At 39.3% G+C, this 17,862-nt stretch overlaps 1 protein-coding gene across 1 annotated transcript in view; it reads right to left on the minus strand.

The window, feature by feature from the left end:
• GABRG3 (gamma-aminobutyric acid type A receptor subunit gamma3) overlaps positions 1-17,862 on the minus strand; it is a 349,817-nt gene that overhangs the window by 157,952 nt on the left and 174,003 nt on the right. The window contains exons 4-5 of the mRNA XM_075708721.1: positions 3,732-3,952; positions 1,367-1,449 (exon numbers count right to left, since the gene is read on the minus strand). Of these exons, the coding sequence (XP_075564836.1) occupies positions 1,367-1,449; positions 3,732-3,952 (304 nt within the window). The remainder of the gene's footprint in view (positions 1-1,366; positions 1,450-3,731; positions 3,953-17,862) is intronic.

Consider the following 17,862-nt stretch of genomic DNA (forward strand, 5'->3'; position numbering starts at 1 on the left):
AGTCCTTTCCCAGTACCTCAACAAATCAACAGTAGATTGCCACAAAGTAAGAGTAGCTTTATGCAGTAACTAAAGATAGCTGAGGTGCGTATAGTTCAGTGACAAGTGTTCATTAGCAGTAAAGCTCATTCAGGAGGTGTCTGCCTCCTGTTCAGCTGAGTATGCACATGTTCCACACATCTGAATTAAACACACCACTGTGTATTTTGGCCCAGGCTCACTTATGCACACAGATCATAAAAAATGGCAACGTAGTGATAAAGTCTGGGGGGAAAAGGGGATGTTTACACTGGCAGATTTTTTTAAAACATTTTCCTGGGGGGAAGAAGAATACACCCTGCATCAGCCAAAATTCAAATCTGGTTTCTGATTGAGGATCGCTGTTTGTATACTGTTCATAAATGGAAATGAATACCCTACTATCACAACAGCACATCTATTATGAAGACATTAAATAGTGTTATTCTTCTATCACTTTTTAAGAGATGATGGAGAAAATGCTATTTTCTAAAATTAGAAAGACAAAACAATGTACTCCCCATTGACTTGTGGAGAACACAGATCCTGAGTCTTGGAGTTTATCAAAAAAGAAGTCTTTAGTGAAGACCCTTTTAAAAATGTTTGTAAAACACTTGCATTGTGTGACTTTGGATTACAATGCCATGCAGGTGTACCCATGAGCAGACAGCTCTCAAGCTTTTCCAAATGAATCAGCATGAAGATAACTTTTCTTCACAGAAATACTGGACTTCAAGTTTAACTCACCTGACTTTTGCTTTCCATCCATTTCACCAATGTATTTGGTTTGCCTAATTAGGTAGGTTTTAAATATATCAACAACACTACATACAATACAACATTGGGACTACTGGACAAGATGAGCTGTAAAAGGAAAATGAGATTTACAGTAGTTACACCATTCACTTTTATTATGGAACAAAGAGGCATTACCATGCTACTTGCTATAAACTCAGATGTTCAGAGATGGCTGGGCTTGTCCCCAAGCTGTGCACCTCTACAAGAAAACTGCAATTTCTATTCTCATTTGCATGTCACATGATTGTATAGATTAACCTAGTACAGACTGGCATGAATATATGCTCCTGCTTGAAAGTGTGACTATAGTATCAACTAAAAAGGTTGGTTCTGGCAAAAATAACACAGTAAATCTACAGAAAACTTAATGGCATAAGTCCATCGACCAGGAGTGCTAGAGAGGAAAACAAAAATCCCCTGAATATTTAAGCGAACCTAAACTTCCTATACCTGTTGTGGAATGGTTGAACAACCTGACAGAAAACAGAATTAAACACGTGCCTCTTCATACTAGTCGTGTACAACAATAGGGCATCAAAGCAGTACTTACAGCTAGAGAATATCAGTGGACATGAGTGTTCATCCATTGGGAAATTGTGCAGCTGCAGCTGGCACTCAGCATTGATGGTAAGCCTATGGAGAAACCAAGCATCTGTTACTACAGATCAGCACAATGAACAGTCAGAGGAGGAGGCAGGGTAACCTTAGGTATCATGCAAGAGCACTTTGACATCCGTAAGGCCTGAAGGGAAAGGACTATATTTGCAGATTGTTCATTGTCTATTTAGGCCTGATCCAAAACAATAATAATTATCTAAAAAACACAGATAATTTCAGACACATCATTAAGAGTTTCTTAATCCCAAGAAATCTGTACATATGTTTTTCTCTAGGCAATTGAAGGACATGGTATGGAAACAATTATTCTTTGAAAAAATAACAGCAAATATGGCTGATGTGGTGGTATGTAATTCCACAAAATTAAAAGCTCATCAAGAATCTTATAAGGAACATTCTCTGCATTTACTTATAGTATGAAGCTAAAATTCTTTCTGTCATTTTGGGCTGCCTCTCAAAAACTTAGTAAATCTCTGCACGCCATTCTCAGCTGTACAGATGTAACAAACAAATCAGCAGAAATGTCTTCAGCCCCACTTGAAAGCCTGTTTTACATGATATCCTGAAGATAAAGGACACTATGAATGGAGCTGATTTTAAAATGACTATTAAAACCAGATAATCCTCAGTCTGATAACTTACAAAGTAAATCTATTTACCCAGGTAGATTGCATTAAGTGCTAGTTTATTATACAGTCTTTTTCAGGAAACAGACACATTAATTGTATGCCTGAATTTATGCAGCAAGTGTGGGGCATGAGGTTTTTTTGTTGGCTTCTTTTTTTTTCTTTTGTTTTTTAAACTAATTAAAAAGCTAACAAACTGGACAGGGAAAGGTTTGTGTCTCAGATTTAGGATGGCACAGAAAAAACGTCTGTCTTGGAGAAGGTCACCTGTGAGGAACTTAACAGTTTTTTTGCACTGACACTAGAAGAGGATTTGCAGTGTTAGAGCAGCAGTGCATTCACATCCAAAAGCGGGAAGGGAAGAGGATGGAAAGGCATGATTGAACCTCCTACACTTTCTCCTGAATACAGAACACTCATCAACACCTGACAGTACCAGGACATACAGTAGTTATCGCTTCCATGCCATACTAATTCTGTGTGCTTACCTGAGTCAGATAAATTGTTTTTGAATCACACAGTGTTATCGATGAACAATGATCATTCTAACAGCTTCTCCTATGTAAAAAGGAGGCTGACCTGAGTGGGCAAAAAGGACTCAGAACATTTTTCACAAACTCAAAATGCTTATTCAAGCAATCCACTGGGTCGAGTATTACCCTTGTTTTAGACAAATTTTGCAGTCCATTCAACAATTAGTTTCTTTAATGATAGGTATGAAAGTCTAACTACTAACTTGCCCTGAAATACTGAAACAGGACTTAATAGAAAAACCAAAAAAAACCCCCAACAACCCAACCAAGAGGGTATTGGAGTTGACATCCTAACCACCGAAGTCTTTAACTAAAGGCTACTGAAATAAGCAAGAGCTCTGTCACAGTGGAGCAAGCCTAAGAAGGGAAGGGCACTAAAAATGACAGTAGCATTTCCAGCTGTTTAGTTCCTTTCTTATTGTTTGCCAAATACTTGCTATTGGAGCCCAACTGCAATTGCAAGTATGATCAGAATATGCTGAACGCAATCACTGAAGAAAATGTAGTGTGAAAGGGATGTTTCTGAAAAAGTTTGCCATGTGGAATATGGCTTATGGTAAAACTCCCTTCTGAGCAATTTGCCTCTTCCATAAGTAAACACATATTTTGATTTCCACAGGCTTTTTTTATGCAAATATATACAGTATTTCTAATACCATACAGTTGATGCTATCACAAAAATTAGAAAAACTCTGAAAGCCTATCCTCCAGCAATTCACCCTTGTGATGAGATGTGACAGACTATCTTTCAGAGTGACTTATTTGAAGAATCAAGTATTGGCATTAGCATGAATCTAGAAATACTTTATCCAGCCCTGCATCTAATTCTGATCAGAAAGGTTTCTGACAGGTTTTATGGGACTACATGCTCCTGATTTTATTAGAAGCACTAAAAAGCCCAACTTCTACACTTTAGACAGACCTATTTCCAATTCTCAAGGTTTCTTTTTTAGAAAGACAAGACTTTGTTTTTTAAACTCGGCAGTACTTACACTTGAATATTTCAGTATTTGTCAAGCATGGTCAGGTAAGCATCAGGAAGAAAACAGCAGAGGAGAACAAAGATACTACTGAAAATTACTACTACTGTGCCAGAGCGGGGAGAAGCTTTCAGCCCTGCACGCCACCGAGTGCTCACCTGAGGGTGTACAAGATCTTGCCATCATTCCATATGCGGAGGAGCTGGTTAGGGGTGGTGATCCAGTGAGCCTCCGCTGTCTTTGAGTTACGAAATATTGTGTCTGGGATCCAAATCAAGCCAACCATGTTGCTGTTCAGGGTCAGTATCTTCATGGTACTGTTGAAGCGAAGACGGCTATCTGTCCACGTCTGGGCAAAAAATATATCAATTTGATATTCCTGCAATGAAAGCATGATATGCAAATTGAAATCAGTTCCACACTTCCCACTACCATTTGGTCTTTGAAAAGGTCTATCTGGGTATGGAGCAGCAGGATATGTTCAGGCCAATGGAGAATGTTTCCTTCCTTTACTGCCTGAGGAAATAGTTGTTGGGGTTTTTTTAATTTTTTTTTTTTTTTTCCCCTCTAGCTACTTTAGAAAGCAGGCCAAACTCATCACTCACCTTGGTCCCATGCATTTCTGCACGAGCATGTTCTTTTCCATTGTCTCTGAACAGTCACAGCTACAAGGTAGAATTTGCAGACTTTTTTGTCATAGGGCAGGCTGATAAAAGGTGTGAAAGATTAACAGGAGCAACACACGTAAGGTGGAGAATGGTAAATTCCCCTGATTATGACAATGCCTTTTGGGGCGGGGAGTGTAAATTCAATAAATTAATTGTTCTGTTTACCAATTGTTCAGCCACTCATTTTCAGGTCATACTACAGCAGAATTGAAAAAGCATGTCCATGCTTCTTTACAGACACCTCATGTACCACAAACACTAAGAGTTGAGCGGTCACTAGTTTACTGCCCTGAATAGGCTAATATCATAATTTACATGAATCTCATCCTTTCTTTCACTCCATGTTTACTGCTGTGTCTCTGTAGGTAAGCAGTCATAGTAGGTATAACTGCAGAAATTAAAATACACATGGACAAACAGACAAAATTATATAGATGAACATACAGACACACTGATTTAGGCATTTAATACTCCATGGAAGAAACTGTGCAAAACCCAGTATTTGAATTGTGAATTCCAATCACTGGAGGCTGGGAAAGGTCATGTTTGCATTTGCTTATGTTCCTCTCCCTCCTTCCAGACTGCTTTACCTGTGAACCCTGTGGAAATGGCCATCTGACTGTGTCATGAAAGACCCTCTCAGTATCACACGGCTGGCTGCATCCATGACAGGGACGGCATTTGTTGATGTCACACAAACAACACAGGCTAATACAGGGGCTGGGGATAATCCAGAGGAAACCACCTCCTTAGGTCCCCTGGTAGATGCACTCTTGGTATATCTAAACAAAGGAGAATTAAGGCTTGGTGGAAAGTTTGGTATGTGGCCTTTGATCGCTCTGAACTTGCTCTTATTGCATTTTTGTCTGTCTATTCCTAAGGTTTAAAAGGGAAGGTGTAAAAAGAAATGCTATTATACAAACAGTACTACATGTTGTTTTATTTATAGATAGAACAGAATAGAATCATTAAGGTTGGAAAAGACCTCTAAGATCATCTCGTCCAACCATCAACTTAACACCACCATGCCTACTAAACCATGTCCCAAAGTGCCACGTCTACATATTTTTTGAACACCTCCAGGGATGGTGACTCCACCACCTCTCTGGGCAGCCTGTTCCAATGCCAGACCACTCTTTCCATGAAGAAATTTTTCCTAATATCCAATCTAAACCTCTCCTGATGCAACTTGAGCCCATTTCCTCTCGTCCTATCGCTAACTACTTGGGAGAAGAGACCAACACCCACCTCACTACAACCTCCTTTCAGGTAGTTGTAGAGAGCGATAAGGTCTCCCCTCAGCCTCCTCTTCTCTAGGCTAAACAACCCCAGTTCCCTCAGCCGCTCCTCATAAGGCCTGTGCTCCAGACCCTTCACCAGCTTCGTTGCCCTTCTCTGGACACGCTCCAGCACCTCAATGTCTTTCTTGTATTGAGGAGCCCAAAACTGGACACAGTATTTGAGGTGTGGCCTCACCAGCGCTGAGTACAGGGGGGCAATCACTTCCCTAGTCCTGCTGGCCGCACTATTCCTGATACAAGCCAGGATGCTGTTGGCCTTCTTGGCCACCTGGGCACACTGCTGGCTCATGTTCAGCCGGCTGTTGACCAACACCCCCAGGTCCTTTTCAGCCAGGCAGCTTTCCAGCCACTCTTCCCCAAGCCTGTAGCGTTGCATGGGGTTGTTGTGACCCAAGTGCAGGACGCGGCACTTGGCCTTGTTAAACCTCATACAATTGACCTCGGCCCATCGGTCCAGCCTGTCCAGATCCCTCTGCAGAGCCTTGTAGTCTGAGCTGAGGACAGCGTTTTTGCTGAGAGACATCTGGTTCTCCTGCGCTATTACATTTTTGGCAGGTCATCCTTCCAAAGCTGATGTTATAACACCAGGAAACCTAATTCACTGACATTGTAATCCTAGTCCAAAACACCCTCTAGGCCTCTCATCTCTTGCCATCTCTGATGGCAAATGATCAATAGGTGCATAAGTGGTGCTAGCATGTATCCAAATACTAGGTAATAGATCACCTTAGGAATTAACGCCTAGTCACCAAAGGCATTAAGGACCATTTTTCTTCATAGCCTGTCTCACTACCATTTTTCGTTGTATTATTAACTTTATTTTCTCAGGGAAGCTGACAGATTTGAATCTGAAGAGACTTTTCTTTCATCTTGATGAGCACAAAGTTGCACATCTCCACACACTTAAAGGATGCAATGCAATGTACACAGAGTACCCTTATTATTCAGAAAGGACACACTTAATTCACCAGGTTTAAGATGGTAGAGTGCTGATCTTGTTTCTTTACACTCAACTTTGTATCATTTTAGTCCCTGAAAGTCCAGTTACAAGGGTTTGGCACGTTCAGCTTCTATAGAACAGCATATGCCAGACATGTCTATGTGTTTCTCCAGACGCTAAGTGAGTAGAGCTGCTTTTTTTAGCTTACATGTGAGAATCAGTATTTATAGAATGAAAGATCATTTGTATACAGCTGGCTAATGACAGTGCTGTCTTTTTACCGGACAAGTTTTTTCATGATATTCATATTTGAGGTTATCTTATATGAATGCTTTATTTTGACTAAATTTAGGAGCAGCCATAATTCCCTTCTAGTATATCATACATATTTCATGACATTTAGGATTTTAGGATTTCTACCCCACCAAAGGAGAGAAAGACCTTGAGCTCCATAACACAGTGTTCTGAGAAGTTACTGCAGCTAGATCTGAGCAAAGTGGGTACTAGAAGCAGTATAGATGCATCATTGTGTATGCTATCCAGGTAGACTACCCTGGCTGAGAAACAAATTACATTAGCTGAGAAGCAGGGCCATGCTAACACCACTGTCCAACACCCATTTTGCATCTCCTTTACTTAGTACTGCAACTATAACACGCCAGCAATGGTCATTATTCAAAATATCTCTGCAATAGACCACTGTAACTCCATTCACCTTAAAAACTTTTCAACTCAAATTAAATGGTTCACAGATCTTCTGAGTTACTTAGTTCTTTAAAAAATGCATTTTTCTTTTTGTAAGCTGAGGTCATAACAAGCAAAGCAACATTTTTAAAAGAAAAGTCAATCAAAGTTATTTGAAATTAGTTGCAGTGACTTTTTCAACACTTTATCTCTACTTTTTTTTATTTAAAGTGCACACAATGTTCAGTCAGAATGCACGAACTACAAAACAAAATCTTCCCAGTAAAAATAAATGCACATTTTCATTTACTATCTGGATTGCAATTTCATCCTTTATATTCTCTCCATTAATCCTTTTTAGAAGAGGATGTTAGATCAGTACATCCTTTACATTAATCTTTGTAATTGCTTCAGTCTTCAACCAAGCAGATAATGGGGTATGATATTCATATATTCACTCTACTAGTAAGGGACAGAGGTCACTTTTGAAACTGGCACTCAGTTCTTCACTTCTAATGGAGCTAAGCCTGTGCACATTTCAGGAAAATTACCTTTAACTTCACTGACAACAGATACTCAGTTCCCAGTGAAGTCAACATCTTCCATATACTGCTTTGCACAAAACTGGCACAATGATCTCCAACACACATCATCCAACAAGAAACTGCTAGAAGAAAGGTTTCTATGTTGGTCTCATATAGAGGTCAATATAATATAATATAATATAATATAATATAATATAATATAATATAATATAGGAATGGTTTTCATTTGCTAGCTAATACCTGTCATTTTAGATCTTTATGAAATGTAATGGTTGCACTTAGAGAGTTCAGGCAGGACATCAGATTTCAGCAAACTGATGCCTTAGATGAAGCAACATCCTACAACTCTAATAATATTCTTTATGGTCTCTTCTACTGCTGCACCAGAAATGTTGTTAATAACCTTCTGATTCTTTCTTTTCCTTTTTATTTTTTGGCAGTAACCATTGACTACTATAATGAACACAGGAAGAAATAAAAAACAGCAAAATTTTCAGTACGACTTCTTCCCAGCAGCAGAAAGGTGAAACTATGCTCTCCAAGAAATGATGCCAAGGTCATGTAAAGTGTTCTGTCACTAAGCTTTCTTGTCTCACAGGCACATAATTTGCTGTGCTACCAAAAGAGAATCAAGATTTTTTCCCACTTATACCACATATTCACACTGCACCTGGATGCGTTAACTGAAGCTACACTCCAGAGGAGCCACACTTCTCAAAAGACCTTCTTGAGAAGTAAGGGCCAACCCTAAGGGGAAAAATAGATCTACATGTTAACATGAAGGGAAATTCACGGGAAATCTTATTTCCTTTCAGTACCTCACATATTTCTGAAATAACATTAAATTTCTCTGATGCAAAATTCAGTTATAAACTTGAAGGGACTGATAAAAGAATAATTTACTAGAAATTTTAATAGATTTCATTACATTTGTCTTTACAAGTAAATTCATAAAGCATGTTACATGTATAACTTAAATTCCCTAGACTTCATCAAAATGGAGACTGTTTGAGAGTTCCACAATCTATCCAAAGCTGATTACATAAGGAATTTTTTTATTTTAAATAAATTAAACAATTTTAAGAAATTGAAAGAGCAAAAATGTGTAACTAGAATATTAGAATGTTTCCAAATCAAAGACTCCTAACATACACAAATTTTCAGCTGAATTTCTAACTATGTAACATAAGGGCTTTTAGGAAATTTTAAATTATCAGTAATTTTTACTGTTTCTGGAAAGACTAATGTTTTTCAGTAAAATTAAATAAATTTATTTGTATTTTGTTTGATCATATGAAAATATATAACCTTGTTTCTGGCAGCTAATGTCTACCTCCAAGTGAAATGTCTTTGTTTTCTTTTTTCCCCCATGATGACTAACTTATGACCAAAGAATTTGTCAACAGTTCTTTTTTGCAACTTACCCTTAAATGAATGCATTATCTTATACATTTCGTCATGTAAAGGACAGTTTGTTCTACTTGGAAGGCTTATTAAAAACATTCAGTACAATCAGAAAATAATAAGTAACATTCTGTCACTGAAAATCTCTCTATCACCTCCAACAAGGTTATCTTTGAAAACAGGATTCTAAAATTGGTGCTTGGCAATGCTCACTTAACTTCCAAAGTAACTTCTAAAACCAAGAAAACAGATTATGGTCCTTTTACCTGTATAGTGTGCAAGTAATTGTCTCATGGAGAACATTTCTTCCCATTCAATTTTTATAAGCTCTCCTTTATATCTGAAACTTCTGCTGACAAAAATGACTGAATGAGATGAGGAAAAGTGACTGATTCTATTTCTAAATCAAATGATGATTTAATTAGATGGTATTTTTCTGTTTTGTGGTTATGTACAGAGCAATAAGCTAGAGACGATTTTTCTTTCTTACTTTCTATTGATTTGTGGACAGGGGACATAACACAGAGTTAACAACCGTATTAACTGCAAATAACTGTACATATTAAGGGTTCCAACTACTTGATTTTAGCATATTTTTTGCATTTTCAAACATTCCCAATGTGGTTTCATCAGTGCCTTGAAAATAATCAAGCCGGCAGTGAATTATTTGCCCTTCAGCTGTGTAGGAATGATTAATGATTGGAAACACCTTGAAAGGTTTGAGGCATCTGTAGTTGCAGAGAAAAATACATGCTTTTCAACCAAGTCTTTCATTGTTTTCTCAGTCAAAAGAGGAGCTAACATGTTGTTGGCAATACATGAAGCTTTTCTCCTACCATGATGTATCATTTTAGCTGTGGGTTAATCCTGGAAAATACAATTTAATTGGCTGTCTCAGTCGGGTGATCTATTTAAATGACTATGGCTAATAGTATGGTATGCCTTTGTTGCTTCTGCTGCAGCCTTCTCATTTTTCTGCATTTTCACAATTCCTCACAACAACAACATCAAGAGTCTTGTCCTCAGAAAAAAGGCAAGAATTTGTTGCATGATATTTTCCAGGTTTTTACTATTGCCTACCAGACAATGCACCATCACCTCAAGACTCCATGTTTCTATACTGTAGGAAGCCTTTGGGCAATTATTGCTATCTTTTCTGATCGATTCAGAATTATTTCTCTAACTCTTCCAAAATGTTATTTTTTTCATTGTAGGACCAGGACAAACCTGTATCTTGATTGTTGGTGGAGTGAGACTGTCTTTGATTAAATCTATTATCTATTAATCTATTACTGGGATTTGTATGAAGCTGGTACTCGATCAAGTAAAAACACCTAAATAATTGGAGTCCAGTTTAGGCTATGATCATTCTGTGCCCTCCGCACCCCTTGTATATCATGCCAACACACCACAAACCCAGTTCCCATGAGCTTGAAACTAGTCTAATAAACTGTGTAAGGGATAAAATCTCCTTCAGTTACCAAAAGGCTTGGCTTCACAGAAGTAGACAATACAATTTCTAATTCTTAAACTGTTCTGGAAATAAGTATTAAATTTCCCCTTTACATTTCAGTCCAAACCATTCAGTATGAAGCAGGCTTAAAAAAATTAATAACAATAGAACCCTTTACATGCAACCAGCATCACAGAAATGTTAAGCATTATGGTTTAAGATTGGGACATAGGCCAGAGCTGTTCAGGGAAACAGGAGAGAAATAGGAGGAAAACTTCTGAAGGGTGGGAGCCTCCCTCTTTCTGCACTCAGCCATAGACCACAGGGGAACATGCCCAGAAATGTTCTTTATGTCCTTGCCATGCTCAGACTAAAAGTACAAAGAGAGGGCTTTGAGATACTGTGTTTTAATAGGAAATGTCCTAAACATTAAAGCGACACCCATGATGTCTGTTTGTTTAGTCTGCAATTTGGTGCACTTGAAGAATGTTAAGAGAGGGTAATCTTTTCAGAGTTTGAAGTTCATTTTCAATAGAACAATATTGTTTCTAGCCCAGCTCACTGCTGAAAGTTTAATCAACAACTGAATTGCCAAAAATTACCCTGCAAAGGGCTGTCTGATTGATTCAGCCACCCATTTAGCTGTGTGACAAATGAGTGAAAGAAGAAATGTTCCCTGAAATATGGGATAAGTGGTTCCCTCTTCCTGAACCAGAACATTCACACACCTGATATCAAAACATGAAGAGTAATTCTGGGGAGCACAGACCACCTTTAGCTTCCCTGATTTGTCATATCTTACCCTGAGCAAGTTGGCTAGAAGGAGGAGAAAATTGTCCTTTGTTTAGGTGGAACATCATCTGAACAGGCTTTTGATCATTTGAACAGGTACAGGCCATGCTCATGGCTAGTTTTGATCTTGATGGAAATAAACACTCCCACAGCAATTGCTACATGATGGGTGCTGTTTGTTCCCCAGATTGCATGGTGTACAGATTATAAAAAGCCAGGAATTATGGTGATTCCAGGAGAGCCTTGCAAGGCTTAAAAAAACATTACCTTAGCATTACTCCTTGACAAATACTGCTTGGTTTTGCATCATGGATGCAACTTGCATTCTAGTTTCAAAAATTGATAAAAATGTCTCAGATATCCTGTGGGAAGGAACTGAAAGTGGTAGAATGGTCTACCGTTTTCCAGCAAAGCCTTTTTGAATCCTACACACTCTTATTTTGTGGAAATAATGCAGAAAGAAATAAATGAAGTCTGCTGGAGAAAACCTCATAAAATAAACAGTGTATTTCGTATGCAGTGTATATTCAAAACCCTTCTGGTATCATCAAGACCAACATGAGCTTTCTGTGAGGACAATAATTCTCATGTGTGTCCTGAAAATTTGCCTTGCTTTCAGGCTTGGGATGAGCACAGTAGCACCATTAGGGCTGCCTGTAGCTTTCCCTGAAGGATCTCTGCCAGCATGGAGCTTCATGTTTTCAAAGGTTTCTCAGGAGCCAAATGGCGGGGATTTACTTCACACTACGTACAACACTGGGTTTTGGGGCCTAAGGGATGGTATATTTTTGCTTACCTTCCCATTCTCCACCAGGCTCTTTTGTTTCCACTCTCTATGCTCCTGCTCCCCCTCCAGCTCCTACCTTTATTCCTAATAGTCTCTGAGAGGTGGAAGAGCTCAGGAAACACTTCCCCACTTCTGTGCTTTTTTCTTTTCTTAATCTGAGTTTATCTTTCCCAGCAGCATTGAGGCTGTACCTTCAAAAGACCCCGAAAATAAATATAGAAACTAAAACACAGAATGATTAGGTTTACAGTGGTAGTAAAATATATATCTTTGAAAGCTTTCCAAACTGTTTTATGTCTAGAAATACTTTGAATAACGTGCTCTTTTATGAGATGGCTACATGGAGAAAATACAATGAAAGAAAAGTCAACACTGAGATTATCCCCACAGATATCATGGCTGTTCAGGTTAACACTGGCAAAATATTTCAGCAAGCAGTCACAATTGTCTCCATAGCTGAACACTTCAAGACAAAAGAAAAAAAAAGCTCCTCTCATCACTGCCTCAGCAGGAGTCTCGGAGTAGGAGGATGGAAGCTCGCCTTCTTCATTATAGCATTGCCCTCTGGCTGCTTTAGGAGATTATTTCACTGATTTCTTGCTATTATAAAGAGTGAGAGACAGCTAACCTCACACTAAAAACAAAACGTGCAATTATCATGTAGCATTTCCTTTCCCTGTGAAAACATTTATCTCTCACTGCGCCTATTTTGGCTCTTTGGAAGCTAGCTCCAGTCCTGCTGTATTCCAAATAACTTCTTACACTCAGTTAAAAGAAGAGCTGGAGATGTTTGTCTTGGCCGATCCCCAGGGATCCCTTCATGCCTCCTCCTCGCTCTGCACTGATGGATTATCTCTTCTGGTTCGATCAACCATTGCACAATCAGGAACACAGCATGAAATTAGAAAGAATGCAGCTCATTTTAGAAAACCAGCTGTAGATCTATTGTCTTCCCATCCCTTTTGGTGGAAGACTCTTCATTCTTGCTGAATATCGCTGCTTCCAATTTCTTTTGGGACTCTTCTGTTGGCTTCTGTTTCTCTCAGAGCATTCCCAAAGATATCCTGATTGCTATGATTGCCCCACAACTGCACTTCCACAACGTCTTCTCTTGGTGTGTCAAGAGGGCTAGGGTTCATGTGCTGACAGCTCTGTCTCTGATGAGCCATAACTATATGCTCTTAAGCTGGGCCACTTTAGAAAAAGGGATGTCCAAAGCATGCAAGGAAGTTGCAGGGGAAATAGAGGTGGGTGATACATTGCAGTGGGTAGACTTTTGGTCACTGTTATCTGGTGGGCAATGTAACTCAAAACGCTAATCGGAATAGTCACTCCTAAGGAGATATCTGCTGGAAGAAACAATGGTTTGGGGATTGACAAAGAAAGTATGTGCCCACTCTGACCTGTAATCTGAGACTTTACTAAGACAGCAGAGAGGTTGGGGTTTATTTGAGAGACACAGAGAGAGAAAAAGATAAATATTCCAAATGCATAATTCAATGTGGTAAGAAACCAAGGTTGTTAACTTGTGAATTTAGTAAGACAAACACACAAGGACAGCTTAACTCCTGTGGAAATAGTAAAGAAATAAAAATTAATAATCACTGAACAGAAGAAACAGAGAAAGAGAAAATTAGAAGTCTGTGAACATGTGTTAATCGCTGTGCTTAGTATAATAAAGTACACTATTAAGGTCTCCTAAGAATACTTGATATCTGAAAAAAATATAAAACAAATTATAAAGATACTCAATAGTATTCGCATATTACAACAAAAGATGTATCAACTTTATAAGCATAGTTCTTGAGGTGTTAGCTTATTCAAAACAGAATCTAAACTTCCCTGTTCATGAAAATAAATGCACTCTCACAGACTGCACACAGTAAGACTTTATGTGCCTACTCTCTGTGTTAATGATGAAGAGAGGGCCTTTTGGCCAAAGAAGTGGAAGAACATTTTGAAACATCTTCTATGCCATTGGCAAGCTGGAAAAAAAGAGGTTACCATGATGTTTTTATGTGTATTGTCACTCTTAGCACAAGAACAGCTGTAAAGGAATGGGCGACAGGGCAGTGGTGACAAAACAGACACCCATCTCATGCTGAAGGATCAGGTACAGTGAGGGTCTCATGCAGAATCATGAGCAAGAAGAAAGATGGTAAGGAGCACTTTGTAAGGTGGCAAGTGGCAAAATCAGATGTGTAAAAGTCCTGTTCCGACTGTTCCCCTCCAGTGTCATTTTTAGGGTATCTTCTGAGGCTATGTTATATCTTAAGAACCCACATACCACTCTACCACAGTATCTAAGTGTCCCAGAAGGTTGCTCCCTTATCCTTACCACTCTGGTTGGGGGCGGGGGGGGAAGTTATAACCTCTTTTTCTTTCTCAGAAGCTGAGATATTGAGGGCATCGGTGTCTTTTCCAGGGTTATGGAGGAAAGCTACAGCTCATGAGGGACTTAAACCCCATTCTTTCAAACTGTCTCCCATTTGAAACCATCCTGACACCCATCAGTGAACATTTTCAAGGGTCAAAATAAACTCCGCATATGTTGTGCTTTTCCTCAAAAGAAGCACTAAGTCAGTGACTGCATCCCCACAGCTGAATAAAGGAGACTATAAAGATAGCTCAAGCACTGCACACCCAGTCATTCACCTTGTTTCATTGCCACCTGACTTCCTTACCCTGTTCCTTCCAAGGTAAATCTGCCACAGAGGCAGCTAAAACTAAGAAATGCAGACATACACCGGCTGGTGCCACTCAGTCTTGGGGACAAGTATTGGTCCCTGGACATCTTTGATTCAGCAGAATAGACATACCCAGGTCACAAAGTCTAAATTCGTTACAACACAAATAGGATCCAAAAGGAAAGCTTAAAGTGCTGGGTGATAGGAATCAACTAAATAAATGAAGCAACAGTGAGTGAGGGAGTTATATCCTGTATCCACAGGATGTGAATAGGTGTTACTGTCATTAGACAAAACGATGCATGAAAAAGCCAACTGTGCACAAAGTAGGAGAAAAAGCTCATTTGTAAAAGCCCTCATTTGCATTTGAGGGAAATGCAAACGTTTAACCACTCTAAAAATGAGAATAAGACTGTTTTGCCACACAGGCACAGGGAGACACTCTGCAATGAGAGTCTCAGCTGTGCTCAAGCCTTTCTTGCTCTTGGCTTCCAGAGGAGCCAGGGCAGCCCTGCACCCCTCTGCACCGCTGGCTCAGGCAAACCCAGACCCCTCTCTGCTTCTGCATTACTGGAAGCACACTTTGAGGGGAGGCTGAGACTCTGTATTCAAGATATATAGCCCCTAAGACTGTGCTGGCTGCCTTCATCCGGCTGAGCCTAGTCTTGCCACATTTCTAAGCTGACGACGCTCCGGTTCACAGCTTACCTCTTCAGAGGAAAATACAGCAGGCAAATGTCTTCAGGCTTCACCTAGGCTGCACAACACAAGCTCAGAGACATTCCAAAAGGGTAACTATCTGCAGGCCTATCGTTGCCTCAGTTTCTTCACCTCCTGGGCATTATTTTATTTATTTAACTTGATCTGGTTTTGTGGGTGGCTCCAAGGTAATCCCTGGGCTCTGCTCATCCCGGTCATACTTCCTACCAAGCTTTCTTGTGTTAGGTGGTTTGACACACAAAATAGCTCTGTCTCCCTTTAAGACCCTACTTTTCAAGCCACAGTTGATCAAATTCCATCTCCCCCTAGATTTCAGTCCATTCTTTTTTGCTATGAGACTTTTATTAAATCACCTATTGACATTGGTAATTCTTCATTGTCCCTAGTCTGGGGGGAGAGTGGTACCAGATGAAGTAGCAGATGGCTGATTGCCATTCATTGGGCCATTCAAAGATAGCAATTTCAGGAGTCCAGGCTGTTCCTATCAGTTTTATACTCACGAAGTCCATCACTCCCCAGCTGGGGAAATTCACAAGGGGCCTACCAGAAATATTCAATACCTGATATCATTAGAAAAAAAAAAAAAAAAAAAGAAAAACCTAAACAAGAAATTATAAGATCTATCTTGCAAAGCTTATTAGGGAAAATGAAATATAGTTATATAATGATGTGTAAGACAAACTCATTCCGTAACACGGTTTAAACTCACTCCCTAACTCAGCATCTCTTCTAGCACTGCAGGATTAATAACTGATGCTGGAATATAATTTTTTACACTATATTAGAAAGAATAAAAAGTAATTTTGCTACTACTTGTGAACTGGTTATACTGTCGTCAATCAAAAAAGATTAAAATGGCTGTAGCTTGCATGGGAAAAATACTTTATCTCCAGTGCAGTTTCACTTTCTAACTAGAAATTAAATAGATACTATACGTAGATGACAACACAGGCACTTCTGATATGTTGTGCCTAAATGCCCCAGCAGTAGGCAGGTAATTAGAAGTAAGGAAAGCCGCATCTCCAACCCAAGTGAGGAAGGTGCTCCATCTGTTGCCATGGTAACACTCCCACCTCTGCTCCCCCCCACTGCTGGTCCCCTCCCCGTTGCTGTGGTAACCACTTGACATCAGTCCCCTTTCTCCCACCCCTGCATCCCCCCACGGCCTGCAGCCCCTCTTGGACACCTAGCCATCCTTTGGCCATGGGCTCAGGGCACGCACTGCTGTTGGCACTATGCAGCTGGAAATTTAACACAGGGAGATGTAGGGAAAGCACCAGTTTCTTTCAGACTGAAGAGGCTGTGCAAGTGCTGTTTGTTTTGTTTGGATGCACTTATGCAGGATTATGCTATAGGGGAATGTCATGGGGTCAATATAATGGTTGTACGTCGCTTTCTGTGGTACACAGGCTCAGGCTGATCCTTTGCCCAGCAGAGAATGTTGCCAGTAATTAATTCTAGAGCAGTCTTTTTGCTGGTATTTTTTTCCATGTATTATTTAATGATAGAAGAGAAATGATAATATTGACCCAGCCACATTTCTCTAACTAAATGTATTTTGGCTTACTCAGTCTGCATTTCTGAATACTGTTCTTAAACTGGTAGAGCTTTTATTTTTATTTCTATTTTGTTTTTCTTTTTCCCAATTTCAGTAAAAGGAAGATGAAAATACATGTTTTGCTTGGGATCTTACAGTATTTCTCTCTGAATCCTGCTAAAAGTTCTCCAGCCTTGAACATTTTCCACTGCAAAGAATATAAACTTTGTAAGCTTTCCGGCACAAGTTTTCTGAACTTTTCTTAACGACTTTAAAATTTCCCAGATTATTACAGATCTTTTCACCAGAGGAACGGGACAAATCTTGCATGGTCAATCCCACTGCTGAACTGTAAGTAGCAGACAACTTACAACAAAAATCCAGCAAGAAGACAACTGCAAGTCCAAGGGCTAACACTGTTTTCCATTTTTACCTGATATCAATACATATTCATGCTGTATTCTTCACTTGAGTATCTGCAAACTTGGTGCTCTTGTAGCAGAAGAGAAAAACTCAGCTCTAATTCAACAACAACATATGCCAATACAGGAAAAAAAAGATCTCTTTTCTATGACAATTTTCTATTTCACTGTTATTCTCTAAAACATATTTCATAATGCCCAGCTGTGAAATTTTGCTTTAAAAGTGTTTCACGAAACAATTCATAATATACATTTCAATTGCCTGTGAAAGGGAAAAGTTATTATAGCAGTTTCAATACCAAAAACTAGTGCATTGTGAACAACATGAAAGAAGTGGACATGCTTTTTA

This window comes from Pelecanus crispus, chromosome 1 (assembly GCF_030463565.1).
Source record: "Pelecanus crispus isolate bPelCri1 chromosome 1, bPelCri1.pri, whole genome shotgun sequence".
NCBI classification, from domain to species: Eukaryota; Metazoa; Chordata; class Aves; order Pelecaniformes; family Pelecanidae; genus Pelecanus; species Pelecanus crispus.